This window comes from Hylobates moloch, unplaced genomic scaffold, assembly GCF_009828535.3.
Source record: "Hylobates moloch isolate HMO894 unplaced genomic scaffold, HMol_V3 SCAFFOLD_18, whole genome shotgun sequence".
In the NCBI taxonomy this organism is placed as follows: domain Eukaryota; kingdom Metazoa; phylum Chordata; class Mammalia; order Primates; family Hylobatidae; genus Hylobates; species Hylobates moloch.
The window spans coordinates 59,377,613-59,390,621 of record NW_026652293.1 but is presented as its reverse complement, the minus strand read 5'-3'; the positions used below and the strand labels follow the sequence as shown (position 1 = coordinate 59,390,621).

The 13,009-nt window shown below is 47.5% G+C and overlaps 1 protein-coding gene across 1 annotated transcript in view; it reads left to right on the top strand.

The window, feature by feature from the left end:
• Positions 1 to 547: 547 nt before the first annotated feature.
• PARP1 (poly(ADP-ribose) polymerase 1) overlaps positions 548 to 13,009 on the top strand; it is a 47,440-nt gene continuing 34,978 nt past the window's right edge. Inside the window, exons 1-2 of the mRNA XM_032137733.2 lie at positions 548 to 831; positions 6,287 to 6,452. Coding sequence (XP_031993624.1) covers positions 712 to 831; positions 6,287 to 6,452 — 286 coding nt within the window. The 5' untranslated portion in view covers positions 548 to 711. The remainder of the gene's footprint in view (positions 832 to 6,286; positions 6,453 to 13,009) is intronic.

The following is a 13,009-nucleotide window of genomic DNA, read 5'->3' as shown; positions in this document are numbered from 1 at the left end:
TTGGGGCCGGCGTAGTAGCTCATGCCCCTGATCCCAGCACTTCGGGAGGCTGAGGCGTGAAGATCACTTGCAGCCAGGAGTTTGAGACCAGTCTAGCCAACTTGGCGAGACCCTGCCCTAAAAAAAAATTTTTTTTTTTAATTAGCCAGCTGTGGTGGTGAGCGCCTGTAGTCCCAGCTACTCGGGAGGCTTAGGTGGGAGGATCGCTGGGCTCAGGAGTTCCAGACTGCAGTGAGCCATGATCGCGCCACTGCACTCCAGCGAAGTGAGACTTAATCTCAAAAATAAAAGGGGGAGGGGTTGGGGTAAAATTAATTATGAAAACGAGTAAGACTTCCTGGGCCAGAACAATCAAAGGGGTGGCGCCGGGTCCTCCAAAGAGCTGCTAACTCAGCCCAAGCCCCGCCTCGGCCCCCAGGGCAGCGGCCCGCAGAGCTCCACCCGCAGGCGCCCGGGAAACTCCGCCCCCCGGCCGGCAGGGGGCGCGCGCGCCGCCGGCCCCGCCCCGTGGACGTGGGCTCCGTGGGCGTTCCCGCGGCCAGGCATCAGCAATCTATCGGGGAACGGCGGTGGCCAGTGCGGCGTGTTCGGTGGCGGCTCTGGGCGCTCAGGCGCCTGCGGCTGGGTGAGCGCACGCGGGGCGGCGAGGCGGCGGCGTGTTTCTAGGTCGTGGCGTCGGGCTCCCGGAGCTTTGGCGGCAGCTAGGGAAGGATGGCGGAGTCTTCGGATAAGCTCTACCGAGTCGAGTACGCCAAGAGCGGGCGCGCCTCTTGCAAGAAATGCAGCGAGAGCATCCCCAAGGACTCGCTCCGGATGGCCATCATGGTGCAGGTGTGGGCCGCTGTGCGGGCGGCGGGGCGGGGACGCGGCGCCCCGGGTTAACTGTGTCCGGGAAGGCTGGGGGAGGGCGGGCTCGGAGCGAGCGGGCCCGGGCCCGGGCCCTCGGAGCGGCACTTGGGGCCTATGGGGCCGCGGCCGCCCCTCCTCCCCCGAGCGGCCCGGCCGACCCTTCCGGAAGGTTTTGCTGATGTTGCAGGAAAAGCCCGGGAAATACAGTCTGCAGCTGGTGTTGCTTTTCGCTTTGTGAAAACAAGGAGCCGCTTCTCTCCTCCTTTCTGGGTGGTGGTGTTTTATTACTGCCGTTCGCCTCAGGGGTTGGGGGGGAATTGTACGTGGTCTCTTTAAGCTAATCTGATTTTGACCTAGCTTATTCCGGAAGGTTTTTGTTCTACATGGATGGTGGCGACTGGCTTGTGGGGTTTTTTTTTTTTTTTAAAACCTATTTTTGGCCGTCATTTCAACACGTCATTTCAACGCTCACCCTCATTTTTTATTTTAATTAGACAAAACTATGCAGAGAGGTGTCATTTCTGTACAGTACATTCACTTTGAGCCTAATTTGTGCTTTAAAATAACATTTTCCCCAAATTTTCCAGATTCACAGACGCGTTCTCTTGGTGCATTTGCAGCTGTCTGGTTTGAGTAAGAGCGGCTCCAGGGGGGTTTCTCATGTGGGCTTTTTGATAGATTGAGGATCCCCTTCTGAGGTTTCCTGAGCCTTCTCTGAGGTGGTGGGCTTGAAGGCCCCTGTCATTTCCCAGGGGCTCCTGCCTCCAGCTTCCAGTTTGTCGATGTCTGCCTTTGTATGAATAATTCTGGTTCTCACCTGCCCTGTTCCTCCTCGCTTCCAACTTATTACCCAAGCTTAGTGCTCGTGGTCAAGGTAGCTTGATTTTCCTCCCTACCATGAGCTGTAATGTGTTTTAGGAATGACCAGATAGCCCTCAGTGGATTTTCAGTACTTAGAGAGTACAAGGGAGCGCGACATTTACCGAGTGGATACCCAAGTGCCAGGTGTACTTCCGTTATCTTATTTCACAATGTCTGTCATCTTGGTGTCCTCGGGGCATATCTAAGTCAGTACGTGGCACACAGTGCTTATTTGGTAGGCATTTGTTAAGTTCTAAGCACTCTGTTAGGTTTTAAGGACACAGAATCCACCTTTGGGAATTTCCAGTTTGGTTAAACGGGAATTGGTAAATAAACATTGCCGTACAGAGGGTATGGATGCCACCTGATGGAGCTGTGCTCTAGGCAGTGTGGGCCTTGGAGTCCGAGATGACCCAGCTAAGGGTGGAAGCTTGATTAGAAGTCGTTAATTCACAGAAGTGGAGCAGAAAGATGAGGATAGGGAAGTAGACAGGGCCTACAATTTGAAGAGCCTTGTTTCCCACTAAGGAACCTAGAATTTACCTTGAATATATAAGGCAGCCTGTTATGAAGTTCTCACTCTTGGTGCAGGAGCTCTTAACCCAGGGTCTGTGGGATGGTAGGTAGAACGCAAGAGGTCCATGAGTTTAGATAAGAAAAAATTGATATCTCCATCTCCACTAACCTATAGATAAAATTAATTATTTCCACTAATCATAAATGTAAGCAGCAAAGCAAAGGCATATTAGCAGTCCCTATTATTTTTTTCACTAGTGATAATTACAGATATTTTCATATCACTTTACAGTTGGGAGTTTCTCAAAATATAATTTACTCTCATTGCTACAAAAATCACAGTTATTAGAGACGGTACTAGATCTTGTTATTTAATACTTTAAAGCTCACGGGTTACTGTAGTACCCAAATTACCTTTCAAATGTTTTGATAATTATGTCAATATGTTTCCTTTTCAAGCCTTTTTGTTTGTTTTGTTTTTTGAGATGCAGTCTCACTATGTTGCCCAGGCTGGTCTCAAACTCCTGAGCTCAAGCAATCCACGCACCTCGGCCCCACAAAGTGCTAGGATTACAGGCGTGAGCCACCATGCCTGGCCATTTGCGAGCCTTTTTATTACCCATTTTTAAATGTTATTCTGAGAAAGGGACATCCATGTGCCTTAACAGGTGGGCAGAGTACTGTGTTCTACTGGAAAGACAAACAGAAACCCCAAGTCCAGACAGTGTGTTGAGGCTAGAACAACACCACTGTGGAGGAAGTTAGAGGAGGCTTAGCTGTGGGGGAGGCCGGATGGAGGAAACTGAACCTGATCAAGTTTAACATTCTGGGGCCGGGCTTGGTGGCCTACGCTTGTAATCAGCACTTTGGGAGGCTGGGGCGGGCAGATCACTTAAGCTCAGCAGTTCGAGACCAGCCTGGCCAACATGGTGAAACCTGTCTCTACAAAAAAATGCAATGATTAGCGGGGCGTGGTGGCGCGTGCCTGTAAGTCCCAGCTACTCTGGAGGCTAAAGCTGGAAGATTGCTTGAGCCTGGGAGGTGGAGGTTGCAGTGAGCCGAGATAGTGCCACTGCACTCCAGCCTGGGCGACCGACCCAGACCCAGACCCTGTCTGAAAAAAAAAATAGTAATAACAACATTCCGGGCTTTCCTTGATATACTTGATAGTGAAAGAAACTCTTTATTATTAAAAGTAACTGTGATTTTTATGTAATTGTGATTGAGGGTGGATTCAGAGTTTTAATTCAGAATTTAAAGTTGGTCTGGTAGGCTGAGCTGGTGAAGGCCAAAAAAAAAGAAGCCTTTTCACTTGCTTGAATTTAAATACCTTCTTTTACATTTACATGGGAGTATTGTTCTCTGAGTATCTGATACCTGATACTTTAGCCCTCATGCCTGGGGCATCTTGGGAAGGATGAGCTGGGCCCTCCAGCATTTTGGTGAGAGGAGGATGGCGGTAGACCTTTGAGTTCCTCTGTCCTGGGAGGGTTTGAGCACCCGGAGGCATGCGGTGAGGTCAGTTCATTCTCTCTGTGGCGTAGGTGGACAAGTAGCATGGCCTGTTATGCACAGAAGGGAACCCAGTTCACCAGCTGCTGGTTGGGTGAGGACCCTGGTATGTTGGGTGCTCAGTTTTTGCTTGGATGCACAGCCAAAGATTCTGTGCCTTGCCCGAGCTGTGCAGCTAACAAATGGAGTCGGTAGTCTCGTGACCTTGGTCTGATGCCTTTTCTGCCACATCATTCTCAGTCCTGAGTTTTAGGGCAAAGCATTGCTTTCATCAAGGGTGCTTCTGCTGAGGCTCTTGTCCTCTAAGCTTGTGGTGTGATTGCACCATTGGGCAGCACCTTTAGGGTGTCCAGTACTGTGCCAGTGGTTGGGGGAGACAGCACCCAGACCAAAGGGCAGCAGGTCTGGGGCCCCTGGCAGAGCCAGGAAGAAGTGCCATTGCCATTACCTGTGCCTTTTTATACAAGGGTAACTGGAGCATTGTGCAGGAAGGGTAGACAAGGGGTAGACAAGCAGGCAGAGCCAGGTCAAGGCCACTGCAAATGTTCCATGATAGCCAGATGCTTAGGGATCTGTATCAGCAGCCTAGTTGAGATCTGGTGGAACGTTTGAGAGCTGGAACATGAGTATGCTCTCAGAAATGCCATTTGTTGTCTCTTCTACAGCAGGAATTTCCCCATCCTTCCTTTTTTCTTCCATCTGACTTGGAGCCCTAAGCAAACACTGCGTGCCCTCTGTGACAGATGTTGCTAGAGAATAGCAAGATAGGCCCCTTATGAAATAATCACCAAATGCATGGTTCTTAGTGAGCGAGGGGAGCTGTGGAAGGGGTATTGGGGGACCTGAGGGAGTGCTCTGAACAGGGCCGGGGAGCATTCCAGACCCAGGGGAAAGCTGATGTTGAGGAGTCCTTGTGCTGCCGTAGTCTTAGCTGTGTATTTTAATAATCACATCCCGAAAGAGGCCACTCACAGTGGAGAGAGATAGTGGGGCACCTTATTATTGCATTTCCAGAGTATTTTCCCTCTCCCCACAACTCCATCCTAAAAATTCAGCACATTTACTTTTATTGCGGTTTTAATACTCTGATTGCATCTGTGTGACATTTAGCTTTATGTTCTATAAAAGCAGATGTTTGGGACTTCCCTTACTTTAGTCAGATCACAGTTGGTGTATTTTTAAGTAGCTCTTCCTGCCGGGCAGTGGAGTGTGGTGGGAGGAATCATGGTGTCAAATCATTCATTGGCTGCCTCTGTGACTCCCAACCCCCCAGGCAAGGATTTCCAGCCCCGTTGTCTCCATCTGTGAATGAAAGTGCTGGTTCTCACCCAGAGGCAGATTGTGGGATTACACAGGATGGCTTATGAAAGGTGCAGGGACCCACACTACATGCTCTGTCTTCCCCTTCTTCCCAATCGCTGTCACCGTCCACTCTGTAAAGCCAGGACTGGGTGCAGTGGCTCACGCCTGTAATCCCAGCACTTTGGGAAGCCAAGGTGAACGAGGTCAGAAGTTCGAGACCAGCCTGGCCAACATGGTGAAGCCCCATTGCTACTAACAATAAAAAAATTAGCCAGGCGTGGGTGGCACGTGCCTGTAGTCCCAGCTACTCAGGAGACCGAGGCAGGAGAATCGCTTGAACCTGGGAGACAGAGGTTGCAGTGAGCCGAGATCACACCACTGCACTCCAGTCTGGGCAACAGAGCAAGACTCGGTCTCAAAAAAAAAAGCCAGACAGTGCTCGAGGCCTGGGGGCAGAACCTGACTCTGTCACAATGAAAGGCCTAGTGGGAAGCAAACCACCTGGAGAGGGGAACTGTGTTCCCTGTGGCCAGACTTCCCAGGTCCTGCACCTGGGAAACTGCACCCCAGAAGGCCAGTGAGCCTGACTCCAGCTTCAGGCATGCTGCCCCGAACCATCGGCTGTCACAGTTGCCTCACAGACCTCCATTCATTCCACTCCCATCTGTGTGGCTGCTGCGAGCTTGACACTTTTTTCTGACACACTTTCTCTGCTTTGCTCGTTATCTGGGTCTTGTTCCTCGTTATTCTTAACTGCAGAGGCACTTAAAGAGCCCTTTTCTGGGGCACACAGGCCCTTTGAGTCCAGGCATGCCTGGAGCAGTTGTCTGGCCGTTCCCAGCAGATGCTGCAGGATTGTGACTCTGCACAGTTGTCTTCTGTGCGTTTCACTAGGCCATGAGGCAGCTCACCACTAAATGTAGCAGTGTGTGGTCAAAAGGGACGTGGGGCAGAGCTCAGTGGTAAAAGGCCACCTTTCTCGTAGCTGTGTTTGGTGTCCTAAGAGAATGAGCTCAAGAACAGTGGGCTACAGTCTTCTGAGCCTTGGGGAAGATTGTGAGAAGGATGCTGCAGCTCTTCATGTGAGAGCAGAGGCTGTCCTCCTTTCACAGATAGGAGAACAAAGGTTTCATGTGCTATCCCACGGCTGGGGCTGGGACTGGGGTCGAGGTCGAGGTCAAGGTCTAGTGGGTCTACGCCAAAAGTTAACTGCTCAGTTACTTCCCTCTGTTTCTCTTCCTTCTAGTCGCCCATGTTTGATGGAAAAGTCCCACACTGGTACCACTTCTCCTGCTTCTGGAAGGTGGGCCACTCCATCCGGCACCCTGACATTGAAGTGGATGGGTTCTCTGAGCTTCGGTGGGATGACCAGCAGAAAGTCAAGAAGACAGCGGAAGCTGGAGGCGTGACAGGTGTGTACAAACTGGGGCAGCATGGGCATTCAGCCCCCACCCTGAAGCTCCCAGGGAGGCCTCCTCTCAGAGAGCAAAGCAAACCTCCCCCAGCTTGCTCTCTCCCACACGTGCAGATCAAGCGTATGGTGCCCATGTTATTTCAGCAACACCTCCTGGACTCAGCATCGTCTGTTGCATGATATTTGGTATTTTGTTTTTCCAGATGCTTGGAATGTAGCCTTTAAATTTGTTTTGTTTTTAATAGACTTTATTTTTGTTCATGGCAAAAGTAAGCAAAGAACAAAGAGTTTCCAGTACCCCCTCCCCCTCTCACCACACAGGCTCTTCCTTGTCAACACCTCCCACCAGAGTAGTACATTTGTTATAATTGAGGAACCTACACTGACACATCATTATTGCCCAGAGTCCAGAAACTCCTGATGCTGTACATTCTATGGGTTTGAACAAATGTATGATGACATGCATCTGCCGTTATAGTATCATACAGAGTGGTTTCAGACCTGCACCCTTCTGCAGCCCCCTTAAGATAAAGGAAGAATAGCTCATCTCTGAGAGGGGAATGAGGTAGGAGGCGGGGCTCAGACACCAAACCAAACCGAGTACTAATAAAGCAGGGACAGGGACGAAGCAGCTTTCCATAAAACACCCACCAGTGTGCCATATCAGTTTACCATTGCCATGGCAACACCCGGTAGTTACCACCCCTTTCTGTGACAACAATCTGATTACCTAAAAGTTACCACCCCATTTCTTAACATGTCTGCATAATCTGCCCCTTAATTTGCATATAATTAAAAGTGGGTGTAAATATGACCTCAGAACTGCCTTTGAGCTGCTGCTCTCAGCACACTGCCTGTGGGGTAGCCCTGCTCTGCAGGAGCAGTCACAGAGCCGTAACACTGCTGCCTCAATAAAGCTGCTTTCTTCTACCACCAGCTCACTCTTAAATTCTTTCCAGAGCAAAGCCAAGGACCCTTCCAGGCCAATCCCCAATTTAGAGCTGGCCTGCCCTGCATCAGTTTCGCTGCTCTAAAAATCCCCTGTTTATCCCTCCTAATTCCTGACAACCACCGTTCTTTTTACTGTCTCCACAGTTTTCTCCTTTTATGTCTTCTCCCACGTCTTAGTACAGGTCATGTCAGGTGACATAGAGAGCAGAGCATAAAGCAAAGCTATTAAAAGCTTTATTAGGAGATGTAATCCTAGGGCAGCAAGAGAGAGGGAGGAAGGGGAGGCAGGAGGGCAAGCACAGTGCCATATGTTGTCAAGCTGGCCATGGCTTCATGAGAAACAGCCAATGGCTTGGTCATGCAGGATGCCCTCACGCAAGTCCTTTGCCACCAAGCTTCAGAAAAGCCCCTCGGAGCAGGAGGAAGGGAGCAGCATTATCCATTGGTTCTTTCTGTCTCTTGTTTCTCATTGGTTTTAGCTCACCTGTGGTGCTGTGGTTCTCTGCACTTCCAGATTGTGTTCCTGGCGTCTGCACAGTCACACCCTGCAGCCAGAGCTGCCTATAGATCTGGAAGTGGTGGGAGGACTCAGAGTCCCTGGTTTTGAAAGAGTTGGCCTGTTGGTGACAGTGCTGTGTTTGTTACTGTGGTGGTCACTACAGGGTGGGTATGCCAGGGTGTGGCCCTTACCCTGAGGTAGTGACAGTGCTAGGGAACAAGGCTGTGGCACCAGCAGCCACTGTCAGGTAGCCCAGCCTGGGGATACACATGAACTGTATCCAGTACGTGTAATTTTATGGTTTCTTATTTCTTTTAACATCTAAATGTTTATTTGAAAGTTATCCCGGTGTGTGCTGATGTATGGTGTGAGACATGATTCCAGTTTTATTTTTTTCCAGATGATAATCTAGTTTCCCTACTTTGTTTTTTTGTTGTTGTTTTTGTTTTGTTTTCGAGATGGAGTCTCACTCTGTTGCCCAGGCTGGAGTGCTGTGGCATGGTCTTGGCTCACTGCCATCTCCACCTCCCGGGTTCAGGCGATTCTCCTGCCTCAACCTCCTGAGTGGCATGGTGCCTGCCACCATGCCCAGCTAATTTTTTGTATTTTTAGTAGAGACGGGGTTTCACCATGTTGGCCAGGCTGGTCTCAAACTTATGACCTCATGATCTGCCCGCCTTGGCCTCCCAAAGTGCTGGGATTACAGGTGTGAGCCACCGTGCCAGGCCCCTACTTTGTTTATTGGCTTATTCATCTCCCCCATTGAGAGATGTCTTGTATCATGCACAAAATCTGTGTATTTTGGGGTCCTTTTAAAAATTTCTGTTCCATTGTTTGTTTAACCTTTTTTTATATATAAATTTTTTTTCTTTTTCTTTTTTTTTTTTTTTTTCTGGAGACGGAGTCTCGCTCTGTCACCCAGGCTGGGGTGCAGTGGTGCGATCTCGGCTCACTGTAAGCTCCGCCTCCCAGGTTCATGACATTCTCCTGTATATAGACTTTTTTTCTTACAGCAGTTTTAGGTTCACAGCAAAATTGAGTAAAGTACAGAGTTTCCATATACCCGCTAGCCCTCCCCACCCCACACATACACAGACTTGTCTACAATCAACATCGCCACCAGAGCGGTCCATGGTTATAACTGATGAGCTACATTGACACATCGTTATCCCTCGAGGTCTGTAGTTTACATGAGGGCTCACTCTTTGTGTTATACATTCTGTCAGTTTTAACAAATGTACATTGACATGCACGTACCTTTATGGTAGCCTCCAGAGTCCTTTCACTGCGTGGGAAATCCTAGTGCTTTGCCTAGTCATTCCTCCCTCCCCTCTAACCCCTAGTAACCACTGATCGTTTTACTTTCTCCATAGTTTTTCCTTTTCCAGAATATAATATAGTTGAAATCATACAGAAGGTAACCTTTTCAGATTGGCTTCTCTCACTAGTAATGTGCTCTTAAGATTCCTCCATGTCGGGCCGAGCACGGTGGCTCACATCTGTAATCCCAGCACTTTGGGAGGCCGAGGCCGGCAGATTACGAGGTCAGGAGTTCGAGACCAGCCTGGCCAATATGGTGAAACCCTGTCTCTATTAAAAATACAAAAATTAGCCGGGCGTGGTAGTGTGCGCCTGTAGTCCCAGCTACTCGGGAGGCTGAGACAGGAGAATTGGTTGAACCGAGAGACGGAGGTTGCAGTGAGCGGAGATCACGCCACTGCACTCCAGCCTGACAACAGAGCGAGACTCTGTCTCAAAAAAAAAAAAAAAAAAAAAGATTCCTCCATGTCTTGTTGTATTGATAGCTCATTTATTTTTATTACTGAATAATATTCGATTGTCTGGATTACCACAGTTTGTTTATTCATTGACCTGCTGAAGGACATCTTGACTGCTTCCAAGTTTTGGCGATTATGAACAAAGCTGCTAGAAACATCCACCATGTGCAGGTTTTTATGGGGACATAAGTTTTCAACTCCTTTGGGTAATCAAGGAGTACAATTGCTGGATCATGTGGTGAGAGTATATTTAGTTTTGTAAGAAACTGCCAAGCTGTCTTCCAAAAAGCTGAATCATTTTCCATTCCCACCAGCAATGGATAAGAGTTCGTATCATCATACATCTTTGCCAGCATTTGGTGTTGTCATTGTTTTGGATTTTGGCCATTCTAATAGATGCATAGTATTTTATTATTGTTTTAATTTGCATTTCCCTAATACTGTAATTATCTTGAACATCTTCTCATATGTTTATTTACTATCTGTATGTCTTTGATGAAATGTCTTTTGCCTGCCCCCACCCCCACACCCCCACTTTTTTTTTTTTTTTTTTTAAGACTGTCTTGCTCTGTCGCCCAGGCTAGAGTGCAGTGGTGTGATCACAGTTCGCTGCAGCCTTGACCTCTGTCTCCCACCTCAGCCTCTTGAGTGCTGGGACTACAGGTGCGCACCACCATGCCTGGCTAATTTTTTAAAATTTTTTGTAGAGACAGGGCCTCACCTTGTTGCCCAGACTGGTCTCAAACTCCTGGTTTTGCGCTTTTTAAAATCAGATTGTTTGTTTTCTTACTCTTGAGTCCTAAGAGTTCTTGGTATATTTTGGATAACAGCCCTTTATCATATGTCTTTTGAAAATATTTTTTCTCAGTGTGTGGCTGGTCTTCCGCAGAGCAGAAGTTTTTAATTTTGTGAATTCTAGTTAATCAGTTACTTCTTTAGTGGATTGGGCTTTTGGTGTTGTTTGTAAAAAGTCATCACCAGACCCAAGGTCATCTAGATTTTCTTCTAGAAGTTTAACAGTTTTGTGTCTTACATTTAGGTCTGTGATCCATTTTAAGTTACTTTTTGTGAAGGGTATAAGGTCTGTGTCTAGATTCCTTTATTTTTTTTCTTTTTTTTTTTTTTTGCATGTGGATATCCAGTTGTTACAGCTCCGTTTGTTGAAAAGACTATCTTTTCTCCATTTTTGCCTTTACTTTTTTGTCAAAGATCAGTGGACTGTGCTTGTGTGGCTCTGTTTCTGGGCTCCCTGTTCTGTCCCACTGATCTACTTATCCTTTTGCCAGTACCACACTGTGTTGACTGCTGTGGCTTCATAGTAAGTCTTTAGGTTGGGTAGTGTCAGTTCTCCAACCTTGTTACTGTCATGGCAGAAGGCAGAGGAGAAGCCGGCGGTTCACATGGCCGGTGCAGGAGGAAGAGAGTGAGAGGGGAGGTGCTACACATTTTTAAACAACCAGATCTCAGGAGAACTCACAAGTATCGTGACACAGCACCAAGGGAGAAATCTGTCCCTGTGATCCAGTCACCTCCTACCAGGCCCCACCTCCAACATTCGAGATTATAATTTGATAGGAGATTTGGGTGGGGACACAGATCCAAACCGTATCACTGTCTGTCCTTCTTGCAGCGGCTGATCCTTGCAGCTGTTGGTATGTCTGACCAGCTGCTTGCTGCAAACAGATTAGTAACGGCTCAGAATTGGGAATTTTAATAAGTAAGTAAATTTGCCAAGAAAGGGTTCAGAGGGTGAGTATGTCAGTTTTAGCAGAGGACAGCTCTCATTCTGTTGCCTAGCCTGGAATGTACTGGCATGATCTTAGCTCACTGCGGTCTCTAACTCCTGGGCTCAAGCAATCCTCCCACCTCAGCCTGTGGAGAAGCTAGGACTACAGTTGCCCAACTAATTTTTTAACTTTTTTTTTTTTTTTTTTTTAAGATAGAGACAGAGTCTCACTATGTTGCCCAAGGGATCTTGCTTGGCAAGACCCCAGGCTGGTCTCAAACTCCTGGCTTCAAACAATCTCACCTCTGCCTCCCAAAGCACATTACAGGCATGAGCAAATACACTGGCTGACATTTTTCTTGTTCTGTGGCTGTTTTCTCTTTTGTATTCAGGATAGGGGAAGTTGTAGGTTTAGGGGCATAGATATGTTATATCTAGTTATATAAATATACCTAAGTACATAGATAGATAGATAATCTCTGTCACCCAGGCTGGAGTGCAGTGGTGCCATCTCGGCTCACTGCAACCTCTGCCTCCTGGGTTGCTGGGATTACAGGTGTGTGCCACCACACCTGGCTAGGTATTTTTAGTAGAGATGGAGTTTCACCATATTGGCCAGGCTGACCTAAGTGTAATTTTATAATATGAAAAGGCATAATTTACTGAAAATGTATCTTTTTGTGAAACCATCATAACCATACAGTTAGGATACTACCTACTAATTGTCCAGGGATTTTTCATCCAGAGAACCTAACTTACTATTTTTAGATATATGAAAAGTTTAATTCATCCCAAATCCTCTAATTCAGAAATAACTTATTAACATGTGGGATATCTCCTTAGAAAATACTAATTTGCTTGTGAGTGTGCATGATTTTCTTTCTTTCCTGCAGAATTGAGATCCTACTCTAAGTATCACTTTTCTTACTTGATTTTTTTTTTTTTTGGTGGCAAAATAGGCATAACATAAAATTTACCTTAACCCTTTTTTTTTTTCTTTGAGACAGGGTCTTGCTCTGTCGCCCAGGCTGGAGTACAGTGGCACAATCATGGCTCACTGCATCCTCTGTCTCCCGGGTTCAGGCGATTCTCCTGCCTCGGCCTCCCAAGTAGCTAGGATTACAGGTGTACGCCACCAAGTCTGGCTAATTTTTGTGTTTTTAGTAGAGACGGGGTTTCACTATGTTGGCCAGGCTGGTCTTGAACTCCTGACCTCAGGTGATCTACCCGCCTCGGCCTCCCAAAGTGCTGGGATTATAGGCTTGAGCCACTGTGCCTGGCCTATCTTAACCATTTTTAAGTGTAGAGTTCAGTAGCACGAAGTAGATTCACATTGTTAGACAAACATTACCATCATCCAGCTCCAGAACTTTTTCATCTTCCCAAACTGAAACTCCCAATCCATTAAGCAATAACTGCCTGTTCTCCCTGCCCCTAATGACCACTGTTGCTTCTGTCTCTGTGAAGTTGACAACTCTAGCACCTCATGTAAGTGGAGTTAGACAGTATTTGTCCTTTTGTGTCTGGCTTACTTCACTCAGCATAGTTCTTCTAGGTTCATCCATGTTGCAGCATGTGTCTGAATTTCCTTCTTTTTAAAG